The 27728-nt window shown below is 44.2% G+C and overlaps 1 protein-coding gene across 4 annotated transcripts in view; it reads left to right on the top strand.

The window, feature by feature from the left end:
* Positions 1-27728, top strand: part of CUX2 (cut like homeobox 2) — an 854685-nt gene that overhangs the window by 215312 nt on the left and 611645 nt on the right. The window contains exon 1 of one of the 4 annotated variants that reach the window (XM_078667472.1): positions 16557-16683. The exons of 2 other annotated variants lie outside the window; for them this stretch is intronic. In XM_078667472.1, coding sequence (XP_078523598.1) covers positions 16672-16683 — 12 coding nt within the window. In that variant the 5' untranslated portion in view covers positions 16557-16671. Of the gene's footprint in view, positions 1-16556; positions 16684-16856; positions 17065-27728 lie in introns of those variants that run through there. One more of the 4 variants, XM_078667471.1, reaches the window with a different exon arrangement.

Genomic DNA, 27728 nt, shown 5'->3' with positions numbered 1-27728 from the left:
ATGATTTTTTTTTCAGAAAAAACACATTTATGTGTGCAGGACTGTGTTTTTCATATTGACATATTATACTAAGCTACAAGGAGCAGCATGCCTTCTGTTCTCTTCTGTCTGAATATTTATAACCTTCTAAATGTCCCCTCCATCTTGTAATAATCTCAGTGCTATTAAAACAACCTCTTGTTTCACCACTCTGGCCATCTGCAGCCTTCTTCATCTGGTCGTTTGGGGCTTCCTTGGTAAGACTGGATGCATGACTAGCCCTCAGAGGCAATGACATGCTAAAAGCCTGGTTCTTGCAAAACGATGTTTCTTAAAATCAACTGGTCTTATGTCTGGCTAACATGGTACGCTTTCTGGTATTTTTGAATGGCTTAGTATTGTGATCAATGACATTATTTAAAGAGGCTCTCTGGCAAAAAGTAAAAAGCTTGTCTTCTTCCCTAGTCTTACGTTAGCAATTACCAGAAGGGGTTCTGGAGCGCCTCTTTGTTTAGTGACATCTGATTGGGTGGTAAAACGTAGAGTGACGTCATTCACTAGATGGCCCCTTTAATAAAGCCATAGTTGACACTGTGCCAGTGTTGCCGGCCACCAGGTCATAGTCTCCTGTTTCAGTGTGACCCCTGTCCAGGACTAGAAAGACGTTTCTGGACCTGTTCAGGCCAGTTCTGATTGGAAAAACTCTTCCAGTCAATAAAAAGACAAGCATTTACAATGCAATGGTTTCGCCTTTGGAAAAGTTGTCAGGTCTGTGGATTTTTTGAGCCCAAGACCCGCCGAGGCGGGGAATTGAACCCTGGTCCCGGGCTAGACCTCTGCATCATGGTCTGCCGCTCTAACCATTGAGCCACACTTCTCCGAGATAAGAATCCATGTTCAGATTATGAGGTAGTCTGTGCTACAGAGAACCTTCCAAGAGGCTTGCCATTGCCTAGAATGAGTGCTGGCACACTGATCATGAGAGAACACAACAAGGACCATGCAGGAGGTGTCGGACACAAAATGGAGGAGTCAAAAGACAGTTCTTGGCTGGCAAACTGCTGGCGCTGCAGAAAATCCAGCAGCAGAAAACTGCAGGATGAGAAAGGCTGCAAGAAGAGTAGAAAGTACAGACTTCATGGGTGAGCTCTGGTGAGTTAGGTGATAAACCCCGTATGGACAATTCGCTCCATAGTCCATGCATTTCCTGCGGTTCTTCATCGACAACTGACACCTTTCTAAACAGCGCTTATATAAGTGTCAAAATGATCCACAACCGCACACATCTGTATTAGTTTTGTAGCTGCATTTATATAGCGCTGACTATCCGTGACGGGGCACTGAAGTGCTTTCCGCTGGGTAGCATGCTGCTCTGGAACCAAAAGTTTACGGTTACTCCATTGGTTATTATTGATTATTCAGATTATTCTTGTGCTCTCGAGGAAACCATGTCAAACACTTGCGCCAGTTCCTTTGAGACAAAATAAATTGGCAGGGGTTAGAGGTGCTCATTAGTGGCGGCTATGCGAGTTCATGCAAATGACTGGTGAGACTAACAGAGGAGATCAGGTGTTAGACTGCAGGGAGAGGTTAGGAGCTATGGAAAGAGTTCTGGCCATTTTGAAGAACTACAATAATAAAGTTTAAGGCAAACATGCATGCGACCTAGAGAAGACTGCGCCCAGAGAGGTGAGGCTGGCAGAGGAGGAGTAAGAAGAGGGTCAATTGGAGAGGCAACTGTCGCACGTTGTAAATTAAGATTACTTCTTTGTGGAGGATTTGAGGTATATACAGGAGGGTTATTTGAGATAGCATGCAATTAAAGAATGTAAAACTGTAGCAAGAAACGTGACTGGCACGTGAGGCAGTGCAGTGTTAGGTACTTTTGGTAGGCACAAGAAACTAGCAACCCCAGAGCACTGCTCACAGAAACGCAGCTGAGCAGCTCAGGCGCTGGAAGCGTCAAGTCCTGGCTGGAGGCGGATACAGGGGAATCTCAATAACCTCTGGCTGCGCTGGGAGGAAACCGCCCTCTTGTGGTAAAAGCAATTTAAAAATGCTATGTGGTGAACCGTCCAAACACAGGTGGGCTTTATAAATGTTGTGGCACTTCGCCAAGTACTGAATGCTTCCATTCTCCCAATGCAAGAAGACTAGTTTTACATGTGGCGTGACTATTTCTGTAAGCATAGGCACTAGTGGGTATCTGCCAGTGAATGGAACATGAACACATTCAGAAAAAGTAACTTGTCCAGGATCACACACGTAGTCACGAATAAATTCCAAAACCAGCGGTAATATGTTGTGATTCCATTGGCACTAGAACCCATCTTGTGCGGACGGGGGACGTCAGCCTTCGTCTCTTTAAACCCGGCTGTGCTCGGGACCCCATATGGCCGATCCCACCTCACATGCCTGTCTGCCACGAGCGGTCCGGAGAAGAGTCATAACCGCGAGCCACTGAGGAGATACCCACGAGAACTAAGTTACGAAACCCGGGATTCAATCAATTGACTTAAAAAAAAAAACACACACCTTCTGGTTTTAGACTAACGGGAGCGGCATCACAGACACGACACAATCAAAGTCAATGGAAACAGAAGACCTGCACACAAACAGGGGGCTGTGTGTGAACCCTCCCCTGCGGCTGGCTGTGTGAAGATAACGTGTACTCACCGCCACATTCCGAAACAAGGGTCCCGGCAGCCGACGGTACTAAACAAACAGCTCTTGTCCGGCAAACCTTCTTGGAAGGCTTACGCATCGCTAATCCGGAGAGCGCCTGGTGGCCCACCCGCCCACGGTGCGGCGCTACACCAGCTCCAGCTGAGCGGGGCCCGGGCTCCCATCTGTCCCAGGCTGATGTGATCAGCGCCCGCCCCCTCCCGGAAGCCCCCGCCCAGGGAGGGTCGGTCGCTCATCCTCTGTGGCTCGTCACTCCCTCTTTGGGGCCTGCAGTCCCTCTCGCGCACACGCTCGGGGTTTGCCAATTGTACTGTGCCCCCTGATTACGCTGCTCCCCGTACCTCACTGGAAAGGGTGGGGTACTCTACAATGTTTGCTTAGTTTGCTTCACATTGAGGTCGATGCACACGGACAGCGGGAGGGGGGGCGGGCGGGCACACGGACAGCGGGAGGGGGGCGGGCGGGCACACGGACAGCGGGAGGGTGTTCAGGAAACAGCCAGCGGGACAGGGAACAAGACGAACAATGAACACAAACCGGTGTAAAAAAAAAAAAGTACACGCCCACAGTGGCCACGTCTTTATGACGTTGCGGAGAGGGAAAGAATCGGCGGAACGCCCATCAATCGCCTCGGGAAATGACAGACAGTTCTCTCTTCCAATGGCTAGCCTCCATTTATGGAGCTAGCCAATGGAAGAGAGAGGCTGAACTAAAGCTCACAGTGTAAGACATAAGATTTCGCCTGCGCCGAAAAGCTGCGCGGCGCAGCTTTCAACGAGGCGAAACCTAAAAAAGGTGCATAGTGCACTCTGGGAACTGAGTGACGTCTGCACATTTGGGAGTTAGTGCTTGTTGGCGGGGGGGGCACATAGGTATAGTTGGAAAGCAGTAGTTGAAAGCTATTTGTCCCCATATAGTGATGCTATGTTCCGCCACAAAATGGGCCTGATTTACAAGCTTATTTGTGCTTGTAAGTTTAGCTTTCGTATGCACACCTTTCAAACTAACAGATTTGTGGGTATTCACAAACTCCTCTACTGCTTTCTACTCTGGAAAAAGTCAAAGTTTTACTATTCACCAGGGCAGGTGTAAATCCCCACCCATGGTGGGAAGGAGAAGTGAACACCATCCCTATTTGTTGGTGTGTTGGAGAAACGGGTTTTCCCTGTGGACAGAAAAAAATAAAAGGAAAAAAATAATTTCAGCAATGGCATTTCCCCACGTGTGCATTGTGTACAATTAAATTAAGTTAAGGTTATGCCTCCTCGTAGTCAGAGTTGCATATTCTCTAAAAACTTTCTGAAGAACTCCTGGAAAACTGTGACTGATGCAGAATGCCAGGCGTAACCTAGCAAATCTTGTAATACAATTTTTGAAAAGCTCATTCTCTTCAGTCTGCTCAGATGGAGACGAAGGTGCTGCGATTGGACCCTTGTTAGGATGGAAAAGTCCCTTGCATGGTGACGGACATGTGCCCCTGTCCTGAGTACCCCAGCTGTAGTGACATACGGAGGAGCAAACACGGATCATGCATGCGTGCTATGACCATAGCATGTCTCATGAACTCCGGTCTGCTTCGACTGGGGGGCGCCTAAAGCGTTACCCTTAGGACGTGTAAGGTTCCTGCCCTCACCTAGAGGTAGGTAGAACGAGCTTGGTGGTGGCAGCATACAGTGTTTTCAGTGATCAGTAGAGTGAACAGGTCTGTTTAATCTGTCACTTGAGTAGAGCCTCCTAGCCCACCATGGGGCAACACAAGTCAGCTGCAGGGTGGAATGTCAGGATAACCACAGACTATGTAAATACATTCTATCGAGATTTATCTTATATGAATATCTTGTAAACCTACCAAGCATCAGGCATAGATGAACCTCTGATGGATACGGGGATGTTTCTCTAGATCAGGTTTCTCCAACGTGTACCTCGTGAGCTACTGGCTCTCCAGCTACCTGAAAGTAGCTCTCCTGTGTGAAACCCAGTCTACTAAATTGGAAACTTTTGCTAGGTTGAATTAAGCATGCCAACATTTAGTGTGTATTCAAGATGGAAATGTGTCAATTTTCAGAACGCATAAGCTGATGTTTGAAGGGAAAGGGTTGGATTTCTATAATTATATTTAGAGCTCATATTTGGGTGCTAAATCAAGCGGTGTTGGAGAAACCTATTTTCAATATTATTACCTTGGTGGCTGTGGCATTGAACCTATGGCTGTTATGTTTTACCGATTACTGCTGGCAACCCTGCCTGATGCCCTGAGGTGATCACTGCTGGTAATCTTTCATATTGTGGCCACTAATGCATCTTGTTTGATGTGGCCACTATTCCATCTTGATTATATTAGTAGCTTGGGATGATTTTCACTGAACACAAGTAGCTCCTACTAAAGAAAAGGTTAGAGACCCCTGCTCGAGATCCTGGGTAGGCAAATAGAAAAGGCCTGCTATCTTGTTGTTTCTTTCCTTTTTTTAGGTCTATCCTAAGCTATCGCGTAAGCGATGCTTTGGCGAGATATTAAGTAAGGTGCTTTCAAAAGTGCTCCCAAAGTCTGCAGATAGGGTACAGTGCATGTGCGCCGGGCACGCGCACCATTCGTCAGCCTGCAGCCTTTTGGGAGTACTTTCACGGCCGCTTTGATGTTCTCAGTGAGCCGCTCGGCCACTGAGAACATCAAAGCGGCCGCAAAAGTGATCACCATTTGCCAGCTGTCTCCCTCGTGTGCTTCTCTTTCCTGATCACACTCTGTTTTTGTTCTCTGTAACCCCTGTGCTTTTCCTCCTCACCTCCGGTGCTCCATGTCACTCTCTCCTTTGTGTTCTTTCCCCTCGTGTTGCTCTCTCTTCCTCATATGCTGCTTCGTGTGTTTCTCTTTCCTGACCACACTCTGTTTTTGCTATCTGTCAACCCTGTGCTTTTCTTCCACACCTCCGGTGCTCCATGTCACTGTCTCCTTTGTGTTCTTTCCCCGCGTGCTGCTCTCTCTCCCTCATATGCTGCTTTTCCTATCCTCCCCATCCATCTTTGTTTTATGGTCCTGCCCACTCCTCCTTTGCTTCTCCCCACCTGCACTTCTGTTGCCCCCGCGACAATGTAGCGGGCAAACAAGGAAAATAGCCCCTTTTACTACTGTTGTGGTAGTAAAATGCAGCAATTATCGGGGTTCAGTGGGCCCCGGTGTCACTGCACCTACTATACCAATGATACCTACGCCCCTAGAGCGCATTACTGCTGAGATGTGTGAAAGCGTGGTGTTGACACAGAGGGCACACTCATTCTTGCACAGATCCGCCCTCCCCCTTTGTGTACTGCTGGCTGTGATTGTGTCTCACTTCGCATCATTCCGTTCTGCACTGGGTGTTGTGTGGGCAGAGACACCCACACCAGAGAGACCAGCCACGTCATCTAAAATTGGAAGTGCACGTTGATTTCTACGTCCAGAAGAGATAGATAGCAGGAGAAAGCCGTGAGTTCTGCTCAGTCTGCAGCCGAGGCGACAGAATGCCAGACCTGACTCCTGAAGAGAGGCCATTGAGAACTATTCAAATGCAGAGCCTGCCATTGGCACGCCGCGTGCACCCCGCCTCCTCGCCATTGGCTCCCAGGGTTATTAATGCGCCCGAGCACACCCTCCTTCAGGCTCTGTCCTCCTTGTCTCAATTGTCACGGAGCAGTGTGCAATAAACATCAGCTGGTACCTTGGGGTAGTGACGTGCGCTGTGAGCCTGCCCCATTCTGGCCATTTGTTACCACATAGAAAGACTCCTCTGTCCCCCCACCCCTGGGAATGATAAAATCGGGGCTTCTTCCGAGTTAAGACTGCACCTCCTGTAACTTAAGTGTGCTGAGGGAGGGACCCACTTAAACAATGGAAGCCTCTGAGGATGCTAAAGAGCTCTTAAACTGCATGTGTGTTTAGGCGCTCACACTTATTCACTGACTTACACGAGTCTACAACTTTCACTTTTTAGTGGTGCATAGACATATGTGCAGAACACACAGTGGCTAAAGGCACGGGTCTGTGACGTCCTCTGCAAACATTCTCAAAGGCGCTGGAAGTTTTATGCTTCACAGCGTTACCTTGCTCTGGGCTGATATCTGGGTAACTGCTCTGGGTTCAAGGGCTTCAAAGCGAAGAATAAACCCATGTTTGTCTGCACCCCTCTGTGCTGGGGCATGTTTATTTATATATATTTTTCTAGCGCACAGCCTCCTGCCGTCTGGGTTTCAGGGCGCTGTAGAAGGAATGAGGGGCAAGGCGAGGAGTAAAAAAAGTATGTTTAATTCCCAGAGAGCAGTCACTGCTTGCATGGGGCGTACATGTACACATGCATGTACAGAGTGTCAGCAATTTAAAACAAGCATTGGCATAGCCAATAGGTATTGTTGGTTTTACTCATGGTACTATAATTATAATATGCTTTACAAGTTGGTCTGATTATCAGAAAATCAGAGCCATTCTCTAAGCTAACCTGTGTGGATGAGTAAGCTCCCCTTTTTAGGTCGAGCCTAGAGCAGCGCATGCGCTGCTTGCTCCACACCACACCCACACCCACACACACACAACCACACACACAATCATACACAAACACACACACACACAACCACAACTACACACACAACCACAGCCACACATACAACCACACACACACAACCACACATACAGCCACACACACACACACAACCACACACACAACCACACACACACAACCACACATACAGCCACACATACAACCACACACACGCCATACACACACACAACAACCACACACACACAACCACACACATCCACACCCACAACCAAACACACACACAACCACAACCACACACAACCACACCCTCAATCACACACATAAACACACACACACAACCACACCCACACAACCACACACACATCCACACCCACAACCAAACACACACACAACCACACCCACAATCACAACCACAACCACCCACATAAACACACACACACAACCACCCACACACAACCACACCCATACACACACATGCAACCACACACACAACCACACACACACACCTAAACACACCAATACACACAACCACACAACCCCACATACAACCTCACACACACCCACACACACAACCACACATACAACCACACACACACAACCACACACACAACCACACTGTATGTGCACACTTTCACCAGGCACAGACACCATCAGTCGTCAGTCCATGCTTTCACCGGGCACAAACACCACCAGCCGTCAGTGCACGCTTCCACCAGCACACACCACCAGATGTCAGCGGACGCTTTCACCGGGCTCAAACACCACCAGCCGTCAGTGCACGCTTCCCCCTGGCACACACCACCAGATGTCAGTGCACGCTTTCACCAGGCACACACACACCACCAGCCGTCAGTGCACGCTTTCACCAGGCACACACTCACCACCAGCCATCAGTGCACGCTTTCACCAGGCACACACTCACCACCAGCCGTCAGTGCATGCTTTCACTAGGCACACACCACCAGCCGTCAGTGCACGCTATCACCAGGCACACACACCACCAGCCATCAGTGCACAATTTCTACAGGCACACACACTACCAGCCATCAGTGCACACATCAATTGTTAACGCATCCAAAAATAACTATTGTAGCAATCGCAGTATGGCACACTTTACTTTTAAATATATTCATCTAAAGCGCAGCATGCCACCATTGCTACAAAAATAAATACACATTTTTTGTCCTATAATTTATAGACTTTTGTTGCAATTGGTGTTGCAATATTTAGCAATGCTAATAGCTCAAACTTAATATGAGAACTATTGCATTTCAAATGCTTGTTTACACTTTGGTGTCTGCAGGCTGCTGGTGTTTAGGCAGTGGGTGTGCTGGGAAACACCACAGATGGTGAGTTTGTCTGCAAGATAAGCAGAGATGCTGGTCATGATGGCTTTGTAAACGATGCAGCTGGCTTTGAAGATGGTGCGGGCCAGTAAGGGCAACCAATAGACTTCCATCAGAATGGGGTGATGTGATCTCGTTCATATATTGTTAAAGAAAAATAGAACACCCATTTTGCCCAAAAATCTTGAGAGTTATAACTTATTTGCCAGCTTTAAATAATTAAGAATTTAACTTTGATTGTCAGTCACGTGCATATTCTTCACGTTTTTAGGTCTCGCCTGTCGATGCGCATGCGCATCGAGCTTGCGAGACTATTGGGGCTTAAACAGTCTTTAACCAACTTGCAAGGAATCGTGGCGATTCCTTGCAGTGCCCGTGAAATTCAAGCTTAATGCGCATGTGCATTGAGCGTAAAAGCGCGTGCACATGCCCCCAGCCGCCTGCTTGCATGTATTTTCCCTCAGCCGCACTCCTCCCACACCGCCGCTCCGCCCCCTCCCCTGCCTGCCGTGTCGCATTTCTTCAGTTCCCTTAGCCGCACTCCAGGCCCCTGCTGCTTTCACACACTCATGCCGCTCTCCCCGCTCCGCCCCCTCCCCTGCCCGCCGTGTCGCATTCATCCCCCCTCCCCTTCTCTGCCTTTCCTCCGTCTTCTCCCCCACAGGCAACAAGAGGCTAGTTCACGACGCGCGTCCACATCACAGCCTTCAGCCTCCCTCCCGCGGGCAGCTTGGCCTCAGGTATTCACCCCAGCGCGACTTCTCCTCCCCCCTAATTACATGCCTGCTGTTTACTTCTTTCACGGCAGCTCTCTCGCACATCAAAGGCTGCCCCCCACGCCTCGCAACAGACTTCATTGGAATGCGCTCCATGCATTCTCCCCTCCCTTTCAGCCTCTTTCCCAGCTTCAAGCCGGACCCTCCTTTCTCACCTCCTCTTTCTTTATTTACAGGGAGAACTTGTATTTTTCCCCGAGGCAACCAGTTCTGACACACACCAACTTAGAGCTTGACTTGTACTGACGCTGTCACCCCAGCAGACATGCAAGCATCAGACATCCACAAGCATCAGACATATATATTCACCCACTCTGCTTCAGTCACCCACTCTGCTTCAGTCACCCACTCTGCTTCAGTCACCCACTCTGCTTCAGTCACCCACTCTGCTTCAGTCACCCACTCTGCTTCATTCACCCACTCTGCTTCAGTCACCCACTCTAAATCTTTCACCCACTCTAAATCTTTCACCCACTCTAAATCTTTCACCCACTCTAAATCTTTCACCCACTCTGCACCTTTCACCCACTCTGTACCTTTCACCCACTAGGTACCTTTCACCCACTCTGTACCTTTCACCCACTCTGTACCTTTCACCCACTCTGTACCTTTCACCCACTCTGCACGTTTCACCCACTCTCTACCTTTCACCCACTCTGTACCTTTCATCCACTCAGCACCTTTCACCCACTCCGTAACTTTCACCCACTCCGTACCTTTCACCCACTCCGTACCTTTCACCCACTCCGTACCTTTCACCCACTCCGTACCTTTCACCCACTCTGTACCTTTCACCCACTCTGCACTTTTAATCCACTCTGTACCTTTCACCCACTCAGTACCTTTCACACACACTGTACCTTTCACACACTCTGTACCTTTCACACACTCTGTACCTTTCACACACTCTGTACCTTTCACCCACTCTGTACCTTTCGCCCGCTCTGTACCTTTCGCCCGCTCTGTAGCTTTCAGCCAGTCTGTACCTTTCACCCACTCCGTACCTTTCACCCACTCCGTACCTTTCACCCACTCTGTACTTTTAACCCACTCTGTACCTTTCACCCACTCTGTACCTTTCACCCACTCTGTACCTTTCACCCACTCTGTACCTTTCACCCACTCTGTACCTTTCACCCTCTCTGTACCTTTCACCCACTCTGTACCTTTCACCCACTCTGTACCTTTCACCCACTCTGTACCTTTCACCCACTCTGTACCTTTCACCCACTCTGTACCTTTCACCCACTCTGCACTTTTAACCCACTCTGTACCTTTCACCCACTCAGTACCTTTCACACACACTGTACCTTTCACACACTCTGTACCTTTCACACACTCTGTACCTTTCACACACTCTGTACCTTTCACCCACTCTGTACCTTTCACCCACTCTGTACCTTTCACCCACTCTGTACCTTTCACCCACTCTGTACCTTTCACCCACTCTGTACTCTGTAACCACTCACACCCACGCAAGCCCACTATCACCCACGCAACGCCACTCACCCACGCAACGCCACTCACCCACGCAACGCCACTCACCCACGCAACGCCACTCACCCACGTAACAACACTCACACATGCAACGCCACTCACACACGCAACGCCACTCACACACAAGCCGAATATGTGCATGCAGCTTTCCAATATAGAAAACAAATTGGACTTTATTCGCAAAAAAATATATACTACAATTGGACTCCTTGGGTTCACTCACATGCAAACCTCAAGTGACTCCAACTATTAAATCTTCATTAACACAAACAAAGATACTTGGCACAAAACCACCCAATAGGCATACTGCCAATAAAACCATGCTCAAATCAGGCCAGAAAGTTAGTCTCGTTTTGCCATCAAGGAACAATGAATTTACAATAAACATGGCCATTGAAAATGTATTCTTAAAAATGAGGATTGGAATTATATGGCCATTAAGTTATTAACTATTTTGCAGATGAAAAGAAACCGTAAGTCCGTAACTGACACACTAGTTTGAATTCTTTAGATAAGTACTGAGCTCTGACATCGATGTACAACCTTCAGGCCATACATGTAAACCCCGTCAGGACTGAATCCGACCTTCATCCTTCTGAGGTGGATACACGGAGTACCACTGAGTGATCAACAGACACACCTTTTACGAACAGCGCTATATATAACAGCAAAACTAACGAAGCAAGGGAGGGTTAAAACAAGAATATGCTTTATTAATAGGGAAATTCAAAAGTGGGACTGCGACGTGATAAAATAAAATGGAAAGTAATGATTGACGTCATTGACAGCACATGTGAACATATCATCCACGAGCTGATCACGTAAATATCGTTCCGGCGTTTCTTCCGCCGATTACTTTCAAGATTCATCTGGCAATGCATAAGTCTTAAAAACACCTTTGTAAATCAAACCAATGCACATGAAAACATTTTCGGCCATATTGGAAAAAACATAGACTATTTGAAAAAAAAACGAGCCAAAACACTTCACAAACGATCACAGGCTAAAGCAAAATAAACTGCAAGTACAAAAACATATTTACTGCAAACACCAAGTAACACTAGTTTACCTTTCACACACACTGTACCTTTCACACACTCTGTACCTTTCACACACTGTACCTTTCACACACTCTGTACCTTTCACACACTCTGTACCTTTCACCCACTCTGTACCTTTCACCCACTCTGTACCTTTCACCCACTCTGTACCTTTCACCCACTCTGTACCTTTCACCCACTCTGTACTCTGTAACCACTCACACCCACGCAAGCCCACTATCACCCACGCAACGCCACTCACCCACGCAACGCCACTCACCCACGCAACGCCACTCACCCACGTAACAACACTCACACATGCAACGCCACTCACCCACGCAACGCCACTCACTCAAAGCAACGCCACTCACACACGCAACACCACTCACACATGCAACGCCACTCACACACGCAACGCCACTCACACACGCAACGCCACTCACACACAAGCCGAATATGTGCATGCAGCTTTCCAATATAGAAAACAAATTGGACTTTATTCGCAAAAAAATATATACTACAATTGGACTCCTTGGGTTCACTCACATGCAAACCTCAAGTGACTCCAACTATTAAATCTTCATTAACACAAACAAAGATACTTGGCACAAAACCACCCAATAGGCATACTGCCAATAAAACCATGCTCAAATCAGGCCAGAAAGTTAGTCTCGTTTTGCCATCAAGGAACAATGAATTTACAATAAACATGGCCATTGAAAATGTATTCTTAAAAATGAGGATTGGAATTATATGGCCATTAAGTTATTAACTATTTTGCAGATGAAAAGAAACCGTAAGTCCGTAACTGACACACTAGTTAGAATTCTTTAGATAAGTACTGAGCTCTGACATCGATGTACAACCTTCAGGCCATAAATGTAAACCCCGTCAGGACTGAATCCGACCTTCATCCTTCTGAGGTGGATACACGGAGTACCACTGAGTGATCAACAGACACACCTTTTACGAACAGCGCTATATATAACAGCAAAACTAACGAAGCAAGGGAGGGTTAAAACAAGAATATGCTTTATTAATAGGGAAATTCAAAAGTGGGGCTGCGACGTGATAAAATAAAATGGAAAGTAATGATTGACGTCATTGACAGCACATGTGAACATATCATCCACGAGCTGATCACGTAAATATCGTTCCGGCGTTTCTTCCGCCGATTACTTTCAAGATTCATCTGGCAATGCATAAGTCTTAAAAACACCTTTGTAAATCAAACCAATGCACATGAAAACATTTTCGGCCATATTGGAAAAAACATAAACTATTTGAAAAAAAAACGAGCCAAAACACTTCACAAACGATCACAGGCTAAAGCAAAATAAGCTGCAAGTACAAAAACATATTTACTGCAAACACCAAGTAACACTAGTTTAAACGTTGAAGGTTGTTGCATACCAATAGTGTCTAAATTCATCTCAGCCTTAAATATTAATCAAAATCATTCACAACACAAAAGAATAATACTGCAAAAGAAAGACACTGTGATTACAATACAACAGTACAATCGCAATCGCACATTGTCAACAAAAAAAATATTTCCCAAAAAATGTCTGAAGTACAGTACATAAAATAACTACATCGAAAGATATTTACTAAAAACAACATTTATACATAGCACATAAAAATTTTGAAACTTTCAATAGCTAGACACGATGTGCAAAAGAAAAGTCAAATTCAGTCGGAATATGTCGTACGTACATCACAAAAAATTCCAACATTGCCATATATTCATTACAAACAACATTAATACATAGCAGATAAAAATTTGCAAACGTTCAATAGCTGTACACAAACAGCATACAAAAAGTCAAATTCAGTTGGAATATGTCGGAACTACGTCCCATAAAATTAAGACATTTGCAATATATTCATTAAAATCAACATTTATACATAGCACATCAACATTTTAAAACGTCACATAACTATACACTAAGTACATACGCAAAACGAAATACATTCTGAATACGCAAACGTCATAAACAATACAAAACATTAATAATATTAAAATTCAAACTTACCTGTCAAACGACGCAGCAACAACACAAGAAGCACAACGCGCCTTTCACACGTGACGGTTCTCGAAGATATGGGAATTTCCCCGTTGACGCACGTCAAACGCAACGCTACGTCACAAAACGTAGCGCTGCGATTGGCTAGAAATTACGTCACACTAAACATTACATCAAAATAAAAAAAAGACTAGAACGCTAATCTCCCTTACGTAACAAACGTAAAGGGAATACAAAGCGTACGACATTTTTACATAAAAATAAAACACACTTTAAAAACATTCACTAAACACTTATAATCCCAATACAAATACACGAATACACACACACATTACATTAAAAATATAAATTAACACATGCAAAACACTCACATATGCCAATCACACATGCAACCCCACTCACACATGCAACGCCACTCACACATGCAACGCCACTCACACATGCAACGCCACACACACATGCAACGCCACACACACATGCAACGCCACACACACATGCAACGCCACTCACACATGCAACGCCACTCACACATGCAACGCCACTCACACATGCAACGCCACTCAACCACGCAACGCCACTCAACCACGCAACGCCACTCAACCACGCAACGCCACTCAACCACACAACGCCACTCAACCACGCAACGCCACTCAACCACGCAAAGCCACTCACACACACAACGCCACTCACACACACAACGCCACTCACACACGCAACGCCACTCACCCACGCAACGCCACTCAACCACGCAACGCCACTCACCCACGCAACGCCACTCACCCACGCAACGCCACTCAGCCACGCAACGCCACTCACACACGCAACGCCACTCACACACGCAACGCCACTCACACACGCAACGCCACTCACACAGGCAACGCCACTCATCCACGCAACATCACTCACACATGCAACGCCACTCAACAACGCAATGCCACTCAACCACGCAACGCCACTCACACATGCAACGCCACTCACACACGCAACGCCACTGAAACAACAGCGCCACTCAAACAACAGCGCCACTCACACACGCAACGCCACTCACACACGCAACGCCACTCAAACACGCAACGCCACTCACACACGCAACGCCACTCACACAAACAACGCCACTCACACAAACAACGCCACTCACACACACAACGCCACTCAACCATGCAACGCCACTCACCCACGCAACGCCACTTACCCACGCAACGCCACTCAGCCACGCAACGCCACTCACCCACGTAACGCCACTCACACACGCAATGCCACTCACACACGCAACGCCACTCACACACGCAACGCCACTCACACAGGCAACGCCACTCATCCACGCAACACCACTCACACACGCAACACCACTCACACTCGCAACGCCACTCACACACGCAACGCCACTCACACACGCAACGGCACTCACACACGCAACGCCACTCACACACGCAACGCCACTCACCCATGCAACGCCACTCACCCACGCAGCGCCACTCACCCACGCAACGCCACTCACCCACGCAACACCACTCACCCATTTGCAAAACGAAAAATGCCAAACTCTTCTATTGCGAGACCTATTGCATTTTCAATGCTTGTTTAAATGTTTTCTTTGCCATGAAACGTTCTGTTGCTGTGATTGCTGAAAAACAGGGCAATCCTGTAAGAAATTGATTCCCATGAAATTTCGCCTTAAATTTCGAAGAAACAATTAGGACACTATTTTAGTGTTTGAGGTCTGTTTGTGAAGTCAGCTTCAGTCACACACTTTTTGTTCATGGCATCCTAAATGGCCAATCTGGAAGTATTTCACACATTCAAGATAATACTGAGCCAATCTCCCTTGGACTTTAAAGTATAACCACAATAACTTTTTAAAACATCAAAGGCTTTTCTATTGTCTACTAATTTAAAATAAAGAAACGTCTTCCTCTGGCATGGCTGCTCATTTGATTATTAAAGCATGAGTTTGTTAATTGCAAGTTATGTCAGAAAGATTTGCTGAGCTGTTGTGTTTTCTTGGTGAGATATTCGTTTTCATTAGTAGGCGATGAAATCCATAATATACCAGCAGACAGAAGTAATTAATCAATCCATGAAGTTCAGATCTTTAAAAAAAATCCTGATCAAACAGAGCTTCTTCCACGAGATGAAAAGATGAAAGCGCGTCCTTCACAAGCGCCTTAAATATCGGCAAACATTAGGGTCAAGAAGTATTTTTTTTGTTGTGGAAGCCTGGGATAATTAATGTTGTTGAAAGACGCCTGTTCCATTGGCGTCTCTCAGACTAGCCCCCAAGACTGAATGCTTCACAAGAAATGAGTCTAGAGGAAAGAAAAAAAAATATCCATTGAGAAACTGCCAATTTAAATGAACGATAAATAGCATGTCTCCAGAGGGGAGAAAAAAGGCAAGCGAAAGCGTTATATGTAGCTGCTGATATCTAATATGGCGCGTAACCCCTGGTGGAATTGCATAACTTGAGCATGAAAAGCTTTCTTTCTGAACAAGAAATGTTTTCAGAGGCAAAAATGGTAAACAGTTGAATTTAGATTTCAGACGGTGTGACTTCCTCCTGTAGACAGTTACATCTTTGCTGTAATCGGAGTGGGGGATGCGTGCAGCCAGGGCCTCGCGCAGATTGCTTTGTTTGCTTTGAACTAGACTGCGTCAGATAACACTGCGGGTGGTGACAGAGCGGCAAGATGGCCGCCAATTGCGTTGGAATGTACCATCTGACGTGTTTTAGGAGAGACAGTAATTAGAGTGGCATGTGACGGCAGTACCATCACTCATACTCGTTAGCCCAGCCGATGACTGGTGAGGTATGTAAAAAGGCAAATTGGAGAATATTTCTAGTAACCATATTCCCTCCTATTCGTCCTCGTCTACAAGATTTTTTTTTCTGAGGCAAAAATGTTAAATAGTTGAATTGATATTTAGACTGTTTGACTTCCTACTAAGACAGTTACATATTTGGTGTAATAGGAGCGGGAGATGTGTGCAGCAGAGAGTGATAGGGCCTCGCGCAGATTGCTTTGTTTGCTTTGAACTTGACTCCGTCAGATGACGCTGCCGGTGATGACAGAGCAGCAAGATGGCCGCCAATTGGTTTGGAATGTACCCTCTAGTTAGGAGAGACAGTACGGCAGTACCATCACTCATACTCGTTAGCCCACTTGATGACTGGTGAGGAACGTAAAAAGGTAAATTGGAGAATATTGCTAGTAACCACATTCCCTCCTATTAGTTCTCGTCTACAATATTTTTTTTTCTGAGGCAAAAATGTTAAACAGTTGAATTGAGATTTATTTTTATTTAAAGAGTTTTATTTAGCGCTGTCTATACCCGTAGGTATCAGAGGGCTTTACATAAGGATCAACAATGTTACAACAATCATAACAATTACACGTTACATTAAATATATGCGACACCTTAACGAGCGAGAGGGAGAGACAAAATAGAGCGGAAAGGGGGAGAGGGGGAGTGAGAAGGGAGAGGAAGAGGGGGTGGAGGTATGAGAGATGAAGGGAAGGTCTGCCCAATGACCGACTAGGTAGGTGACGGCCGAGGATGGAATCCACAGCCAGTCAACCCTATAGCTCTCACGGTGTGACTTACTCCTGTAGACAGTTACATCTTTGGTGTAATCGGAGCGGGAGATGTGTGCAGCGGAGAGGGCCAGGGCCTTGCGCAGATTGCTTTGTTTGCGTTGAACTTGACTGTGGCAGATAACGCAGACTGTGATGATTGAGAGAGGTAAGATGGCCGCTATTTGGGTTGGTATGTACCCTCTACCAGTCTACAGTGTTTAAGGAGGGACAGTAATTACAGTAGCATGTCACGGCAATACCATCACTCATACTTGTTACCACAGCCAATGACTGGTGAGGAACATAAAAAGGTAAATTGGAAAATATTGCTAGTAGCCACATTCCCTCCTATTATTCCTTGTCTTTTATCTATTTTTATTTTATTTTTCGAGTATTGTATAGCGCGAACTTGACCCGAAGGTATCAGATCGCTAGGAGGTAAGTACAGTGTATACGTATAAAGTTCTTTGCCAAGTTATCGCAGCAGCAGGTGTACAGATTACATGGGGAGTAAATACAATAATACATAATGACAATATATTAAGAAAAATTTGTGATGCAACAGTAATCTATAAGGACTATAATTGAGGTAAAGAAGGTATATATAAATAAGACGGCATTTGTGGTAGTTGCATTCTATATATATATATATATATATATATATATATATATATATATATATATATATATATATATATATATATATATATATATATATATATAGCGCCTGACACAGTTAGCACATCAGTAGGTGTATGAGCTACATGATGGGTAAATAAAAAACAAAAACTATATTTAACCGCATGCGTGCGGGCGGAATTCCGCCCGTACGCTGGGAATCTGTAAAGTGCACTTTACATGACGAGCTGGGCTCGTCATGAGCGTGCGAGGAGGCTACCTCATGACGAGCCCAGAGCGTCGAAGGGGTTAAAGGACATTTGCGACAGACAGTGAAATCGATGGACGATATACCTTTGGAGGTGTGTAAAATAGGGTGTTGTGCAGGCGCTGAGAGTAGAGGCCCTGTTATCCCCACTGTATTGTTGTTCAAAATAATTTGTAGGGGGAGGAGTGGGAGCAAACAGACAAGTTGGATGGTTTAGGGTGGAGGGTTTAGATATTTGTTGAAGAGAAGAAGTTTCAGTTTCTTCTTAAAGTGAGGGAATGAGTGATTGCCACGTAAATTCTGAGGCAGTGAGTTACAGATTCTGGTTGCATTACTGGAGAAGGAGCTAGATTTCTCTTTATTTTTTATTTTTTGTGGAATCAAGAGAAGACGGAGAACTTCAAAGAGGCCTCTTTTGATAATTTGTTTGTGAGTGTAGAGAGCTTGGTGGGTTATGCAAGTGGTGTTGAGTATTGTGCTTGCCTCGGTTGGAAGCCAGTTGATTTTCCTCAAAGTGTTAGTGATGTGGTCGAAACAACTCCCTCTCGAATGTAGTCCTGGCACTGTGTGAAGTGTTGCTTTCAAAGGGATCAGATGTGTTTTTGTTGCACCCATAATCCTTGCGTTATCGTAGTCTTATTTGGGGAAGACTAAGGATTGTACCACAGTATTTAGGTCTTCGATGGGGATGAAGGGTTTGACTTTTTAAAGGTGTTTCAGTGTGTAGAAGGCACTTTTTGCAGAGGAATTTATATGCTGTTTCATATTCAGGTGACTGTTGAGTGTAACCCCCAGAGATTTAACAGATTTGGAATTTAAATCAGATCCTTAAAAGCCAGGATTGAACTGTGGAGAGAGTGCTATTTAAGTCCTGGATGCCTGTGACTGAATAGATTTTCATGTAAAGTTGGATGTCACTTGCATAGAGATGGTACGCAATTCAGGTTTCCTTCAGGATCATTGCAATGGGTTCTAAATAGATGTTGAAAAGGGCAGGAGACAGGATTGACCCTTGAGGGACTTCTAGTGAGATTGGCGATGCTTTTGAATTTGAGTTATTTAGTTTGATTAGCTGTGAGCATTGTTTCAGGAAGGACGCAAACCACTGAAGGACAATTCCGTTGATGTCTTCCCACTGTGAGAGGGTGTTTAGGTGTATATCATGCTGACTGTATCAAAGGCAGCCGAGAGGTCCAGGAGGACTAGGAAGCAGGCCTGTCCATCATCCTGAAATCTGTTTAGGTCATCTAAGATGATCTGTACTGCAGCCCTTCCTGAACCCAGATTGGAAGGTGTTGTGTAAGTTGTATCTTTCAATATGGTTGTTGAGTTGTGCAAGCTCACATTTTTCAATGTTTTTGGCCAGGAGAAGGAGGTTAGTAATTGGTTTGTAGTTGTTAAGGTTGTTCTGGTCAACGTCTAGCTTTCTGATGATGGGGGTGACTTGACTGAGTTTGAGGGGGACTAGCATGAAGCCACTCTAAAGGGAGGAGTTGATGATTTTTGGTCCACACTGGAGAGATAATGTGACTGAGATTTTTTACAGTCGCCACAGGGATGGGGTCGGAGATGTGTGATGCCGGCTTCATGCTAGCGAGTAATTTGAGTACTTCTTCTTCAAGGATATGGTTGATTGTCCAGGTTGCAGCATTTTTCAGTTGCAGAGGGTTGAGGATGGAGTACTGTGTTGCGTGGATTAGGGTACAGCCATTATTTTGGGGAAGGGCTTTGGGAGCACCCTTTTTGCACCATGGGGCATCCTTGGTGCAGGTTGTGGAGGTGGGTGGTTTGAGAGAATTCAGTTTTACTGTTTTTTCCAGAGACAAGAGCTACAAATACTCCGCAGCACTTGTTGGCGTCATTATTTGATTTTGGGGGGAAGAGGAGGGTTTCTGCCTAATGATGTTGAAGAGGTCTTTGGGTTTGTTCCTAGACCAGTCCCGTTGTTCTCGGCGAAAGGAGGCTTTATTCTCTGAAGATGTGTTTTTTGTATTTTAGCCGTTCAGCCCAGAAGATTGAGAGATTGGTTAGAGGGCTGCTGCCTTCAATTTCTTTCAGTCAGTTGGAGTTGTCTCCTCTCATTGTTAAGTTCTTTATTGAGCTAGGATCATTGGTTCTTGACTTCTTGAGTTTCCGAGGGGTGACTGAATCTACGAGTTCTGCTACTTTTGTGTTGTAGTGGTTGGTAAGGTCATCGGCAGAGGAAAGATCGGGTGTAGGTATGATTTGGGAACTGATTAATGCTTCTAGCTCAGCCTTGGGGATGTATGTTCCTCAACCAGTGATTAGGCCGGTTGGCCTGTAGGTGTGCCTTTGGTTGGGTGGTGTTGAGATTGAAGAGGATTAGGTGACGATCAGCTCAGTCGTATGGCAGGGTAGAGTGCAGACATAGGATGTTATGTTTAGGGATGATTTGCGTCATATGCAGTTGTTTATTGCAGTGTTGGGTGAGATTTTTAGCTTCCAGGAGAGTAGATAGGGCTCACGCTGTAGAATCTTCAGCATCATTAAAGTGCAGGTTTAGGTCTCCTAGTACAATATTTCTGCTACCTTTTAGGGAGCTTTGCAATATAACAGTATGTGCACAGAGACACAGGGTAATGCTGTAGTTATACAATACCAGGATCTGACTTGGATTTGTTAAAGCATCAATCCAATAATGACAAAAGGTGGACAAGAACCACGTTCTGATGTAAATATGCTCAAGCATCCATTCAATGTTGGCGTGTATGGCAACCAGAGCCTCTTAGAAGCATGTGTGGAAGTATGCGCATAGAGACATGCAAGCAAGATAGCAATATAGGTGTACAGTACCAGGGTTTGGCATAAGTAAGATCCAGCATTGAATTATTCCCATTTGGAGTATGTATGGCAAAAAAGTAGTAGTGCACAATACATTTCAATTTAAGAAGCAGCCCAAACAGTATGTTGAAATTGGTCACAGGTGTGAGCCCTACTCATGATACCTAAGTACTGTGTAATTGCCTCGCAATAATTGTGTTACCACTGTTGAAAATTGTGAATGTACCATGTATCGGTTTCTAAATGAGGACTGGACTCTGTTTGTGTCCAGCAGTCACTAGGTTTGTGAGACACAGAGCCCTGGAACTCAGGCAGCTACCGGGATTAGGAGACACAAGGAAACATGTGGGACAGGAATTCAGAGACACAAGGAAGAAGAAACATTCGCTTGTAACAGAAGACAGCTTTCATGACTCCATTTTAGAACAGGAAAGTGGGAGAGTGAAAAAAAACATCTTGGGAATTCATTTCCTCATTCATTTATATCACAGCAGTGGCAAATATAGGCAGGAGACCGCTAAAATAAAGCAGTTTTTGGCTTCTAATATCGGGGGTCTCCCACCTAAGTCTTGTGTCTTGGCATGTATGATATAGGCACAGCGTTCACAAAATAAAGATACAAAGACTGAGAACTTATCACAAATTCAGGCACAGGTAACATAATGCACAGCAACAGGAAACAAAAAAATATACAATGAACACAACTTACAACTAAAGACACTGGGAACACAAAACCCAAACATAGACTTTGGGGGCACAAATCTACATATCGAGAACAGAAATGCAAATGTATAGTTAAGAAAACACTAACTGGGAACACAAAGCACACACATTGGAAGCACAAATGCAGATCTCGGGAACTGAAAAGAAACGCAGACACATCGAAAACAAGATACAATCACAGCTGGAAAAGCATAAAGCATAAAATAAGCATTGTTAGTTTAAGGTGCAAACACGTATTCTTGGGACACAAAAGCAAACCTTGAGAACACTAAGTTCAAATGCAGATACAGGGATAGAAGACACAAACAAAGATATTGGGAACAGAGGACACCTGTACAAACCCTTGAAGAACAAAAGGCGCACACACAAATACTGGAAACAAACACAGACACATGGAACACAAGACACAAATGCCGGCCCTGCGAACACATGAAACCAACAACAGGTAGTGGCAATTTACAATCTGGTTCAGCAGAAAAACAAATGCAGACACTGAGAACACAAGGAACAAAACCAGACATTGGACAACCAAATACAGACTCTGGGAATGATAAACAATCTAAGACACTGGGAACAACAGACAAACACATTTGCTGGAAACAAGAGATACAAACACAGACACTCAGCATGACAAACACAAAGAGACAGACAGACATGTGGAAACACACCTTGGAGGCAGCTCAGCACGTTTCGAGGCCATGTGCTGTACAATGCCAAGTAACATACCATAACTTGCCTAATTTTCGGATTCTGTTCTAACATTCACTACACCAAATTAAATCACCTTTAAAGCGGAGGCTTTGCTAAGTAAATATAAGAAAGCCGTTGCAGCTTATTTTTGCAAATTACCGCCACCAGGTAATGTGGCTGTGCCAGACAGGAGGACCCGGCTGCATTGACCGCTGTAGGTGTATGTTGCAAATGATTGTTGGAATCTGCTCAGGTTACGCTTTACAGTATATTCCATTTAAGGGCCCAGCGGTAATTGCATCACAACCCCCAAACATCCCTCCTTTGGTATTCTGATAGCGGCATTTTATTTGTGGGCTTTTAGACCCACAGATTGAATTGTTTTTCCTATGTGAGAAGAAAGCTGACAACTCAAGCCTAAGTTAGATATTGACACTGTTTTGCAGTGCAAAAACTCCCAGGTGTAAATTGCATTTGCGCGAGGTGCCTTCCGGTGTTTTGTGACTTCGGCACAAAAAATATGAAATAACGTGCAAACCTGTTTTTGCATCCATTTTTTGCATACTGTTAACATATTAATGCATGTTGCGTTCTGTTTCTCCACCATTTGAAAGGTTTTAGTGAAACGATGTGCAAAACCTAAGCGAAAGCTAGTAGGACGCTGTAATCAGTAAACACTACAAACACGTGTCAAATACTTTTCTTCCCGTCTGTATTTTATTAGTTTTCTGCCACATGAAGTTTGCTTGGCCATTCAAGTTTACTTTAGCTTTTCTTTGTTCCTTAACCAATAGTAGGTTTGGGGAGGAGTACTTCTGCAGTTCTCTAATGAGGAATTTAGGGACTAACCTATTTTCAAGGAATTTCCCTGAACTTGCTTGAACGAGGCCTCGCTTCTCAGGCCCATAGAGTTTTCTCTCTCTCTCTCTCTCTCTCTCTCTCTCTCTCTCTCTCTCTCTCTCTCTCTCTCTCTCTCTATATATATATATATATATATATATATATATATATATATATATATATATATATATATATGCATATATATATATGTGTGTGTGTGATCAAGGTCCGGCTGGACCGAAACGCATTATGGCTGACCACAAAATAAAGAAAGAAACTTTGCACCAACCTTGTGTCCACGTCTGCTTTTGGCCAGGACGAAGTGCGTAAAATGAGCGGAAATCATATATATATATATATATATATATATATATATATATATATTACCTACTGGCAGTCGCCAGTAGGTATATATAGTTAGGATTTTTTTGAATAGGGATTTCTGAAAATTCTATGTTGAATAACTTTGGCGTTGATGGACGGAATTGGCTGAATTTTCAGGAAAATGGCACATTTTGTTTCTGAGCGTCCCCTGAAAGTTTGGGGGGGTTTCGTCAAGCGGGGGCCGAGAAAAAAGGGGGGTGCCAAAACGTGTTTTTAACATTGAGTTTTCCATAGGGCGGTTGGACTCACTTTTAGCTCGAACGGCTGAATGGATTTCCACAAAACTTGGCAAAATTGTAGGGACTGGTAACCCGATGTGCCTTTGCTATGTCTCAAGATATATGCTCCAGTGGTTTTTACGAAAATTAACTTTGAAAAATATATATTGGGCTACATTGGGCTATATATATGTTAGAGCCCACATGTAGCCCAATGTAGCCCAATGTAGCCCAAAGATGGCCACCAGAGACAAAAAAAAACAAATGTAGCCCAAATATCAGCCAGATGTAGCCCAACTATAGCCCAATGACAGAATGTCCCAGAGTGTTCTAAAGAACAACTAGAACGCTAACAGTCTTACTTATGACAAAAGTATGGCATACCTGAAGTCATCTTGATTGGAATAAAGTGGTAACACTTAATACATTTAATTTGAAAAGGAACAAAATGAGGGGTTTCATTTTGCCATAGAAATGTTATATATATATATATATATATATATTACCTACTGGCAGTCGCCAGTAGGTATATATAGTTAGGATTTTTTTGAATAGGGATTTCTGAAAATTCTATGTTGAATAACTTTGGCATTGATGGACGGAATTGGCTGAAATTTTCAGGAAAATGGCACATTATGTTTCTGAGCGTCCCCTGAAAGTTTGGGGGGGTTTCGTCAAGCGGGGGCCGAGAAAAAACGGGGTCCCAAAACGTGTTTTTAACATTGAGTTTTCCATAGGGCGGTTGGATTCACTTTTAGCTCGAACGGCTGAATGGATTTCCACAAAACTTGGCAAAATTGTAGGGACTGGTAGCCCGATGTGCCATTGCTATATCTCAAGATATATGCTCCAGTGGTTTTTACGAAAATTAACTTTGAAAAATATAAATTGGGCTACATTGGGCTATATATATGTTAGAGCCCAAATGTAGCCCAATGTAGCCCAAAGATGGCCACCAGAGACAAAAAAAAACAAATGTAGCCCAAATATCAGCCAGATGTAGCCCAACTATAGCCCAATGACAGAATGTCCCAGAGTGTTCTAAAGAACAACTAGAACGCTAACAGTCTTACTTATGACAAAAGTATGGCACACCTGAAGTCATCTTGATTGGAATAAAGTGGTAACACTTAATACATTTAATTTGAAAAGGAACAAAATGAGGGGTTTCATTTTGCCATAGAAATGTTATATATATATATATATATATATATATATGTATATATATATATATATTACCTACTGGCGGTCGCCAGTAGGTATATATAGTTAGGATTTTTTTGAATAGGGATTTCTGAAAATTCTATGTTGAATAACTTTGGCGTTGATGGACGGAATTGGCTGAAATTTTCAGGAAAATTGCACATTTTGTTTCTAAGCGTCCCCTGAAAGTTTGGGGGTGTTTCGTCAAGCGGGGGCCGAGAAAAAGAAAGGGGGGTTCCAAAACGTGTTTTTAACATTGAGTTTTCCATAGGGCGGTTGGACTCACTTTTAGCTCGAACGGCTGAATGGATTTCTATGAAACTTGGCAAAATTGTAGAGACTGTTTGCCCGATGTGCCTTTGCTAGGTCTCAAGATATGTGCTCCAGTGGATTTTGAGAAATTAACGTTCAAAAAAATATATATATCTGTGACAGCGTCCCGGTTGTTGTGTTGTGTGGGTGATGTAAGTACCAACATGTAGGTACCAATGAAGAGTCTAAAATTCAATGTACACCGTCTCCTCTGTAGATATTTTGTATGTTCTAATATGGGTTATTTAAATGTAAATGTGTGGAAAAGCACTTCATTCTATTTGGATGAAAATGTTTGGTTTGATCACTTTGTGGTTTTGTATGATCAGGCAGGGTCACCCTCTGAGTACAATAATCCTGTTTCTTTTACCCAGGGCATTGACACAGTGAAGTTCACTATTAAAGAAACCTTGTGCGCAATAAAAGCAATAAAGGCAGGCAAGGCCCCAGGCCCGGACAAATTACCTGGTGATTTATTTTCCCACAACACTGACGTATGGTGCCCCTATATAAACTATTTGTGTAATTCCATTCTGCTGGGAACCCCGATCCCAGAATCATGGAAGGGGGCAGAAATTGTAACAATCTATAAAAAAGGGGATCGCTACAACCCGGGTAATTACAGACCAATTAGTTTAATCGATATTTTAAAAAAAAATATTTGCCAGACATATTTTAAATCGGCTTTTAAACTGGATAGAGGAATCTGAAATCCTTTCTAAATTCCAAGCAGGATTCAGAACCAAGACAAGCACGGTAGATCAGGTGTATAGATTCATGTGTATATGCTGGAAATACATTAAGATAAAGAAGTGTAGTATTTATGTTGCATTTGTAGATCTACGCTCAGCGTTTGATCTTGTTCCCCGCAATTTATTATGGGAATGCTTAAAGAAGATGGGTGTCCCGGATGAATTATTAGTCAACCTCATAAGACTCCATACCGACAACTTTGCTAAAGTAAGGTGGGGAAGGAATGGTGAACTTACCCGAGCCATTCCAGTAAAAAGGGGGGTAAGGCAAGGGTGCGTATTGGCCCCAACCCTTTTCTCCCTATTTGTAAATGATATTCCCCACTACCTAGCACAATGTAACCACGATTCTCCCAAATTGTGCAATGAGGCAGTCACAGCATTGCTATTTGCGGATGACACCATCCTAATATCCCAAACACCAAAAGGCTTGCAAAATCTAATAAATAAATTTAACAGTTATTGCGAGTTAAAGGGGTTAGAAATTAACTCATCTAAAACTAAATATATGGCCATTAATCCCTCTAAAACATTCAAGAAGAACTTAGCTTTAAATAGTACTAAACTTGACTATGTGGACTCGTTTGATTATCTCGGTATCAGGCTGGACAGCAGATTGTCTTGGACAAACCAATTAGTAAAAAGCAGGTTAATATTAAAGCAGAACTCCCTCCCTATTTTAAAAATACATGGTGGGAGTACTTCAAAAGCTATAACCCCAGCGATTGAAGTGTTTAAAGCTAAAGCACAATCTGCCGCCCTGTATGGGGCCGAGATCTGGGGGCCCCACACAAAAAAATCATTTGATATCGATGAAAATATATTTTTTAGACGTCTATTAAGACTCCCAGCAAGAACACCATTAGTGCCGGTCTATCTAGACATTAATCTAAAACGCACAGGTTATCTGTGCTGGTTGAGGCCATTGCTTTATTGGGTGAGATTATGGTCTACCCCGGAACTTGCTGAATATAGAGCAGGATTAGTGGAAGTAAGGGAGCTGGACTCTTTTAATTCAATTAAGTGGCTGAGACATGTATCCCATTGGCTTATAAAAATAGGCCTATCACACTTCTGGGAAACACCAGCATTGTCAATCACCTCGCCAAATATTTGCAAGGAACAAGTTAAATCTGCCTATTGGAATTATGTGAACACTAATGTATACGAATGTGCTACTGGTACTTTAACGCACAAATTTCTGCAATTTAAGGACCATCCCTTATTTGAACATTTTATGGACGAAATTGAGCCACCCCTGGCTAAATCCGTTTATCTCCAATTTAGATATGGGGTCTTGCAAATAAATGCTAATACTTGTCGGTGGGGAGGGGCAAACAAAGATCGAAATTGCAAATTATGTGATCTAAAACTTAAAGAAGACGAGGCTCATATTCTTTTTTTTTGCCCGTTATATGTATCACTACGTAAGAAATGGATTATACCCCTTTGTCAAAATTTGGGCAT

Source organism: Lissotriton helveticus, chromosome 11 (assembly GCF_964261635.1).
Source record: "Lissotriton helveticus chromosome 11, aLisHel1.1, whole genome shotgun sequence".
In the NCBI taxonomy this organism is placed as follows: Eukaryota; Metazoa; Chordata; class Amphibia; order Caudata; family Salamandridae; genus Lissotriton; species Lissotriton helveticus.
This window is presented reverse-complemented; position numbering and strand designations above follow the sequence as displayed.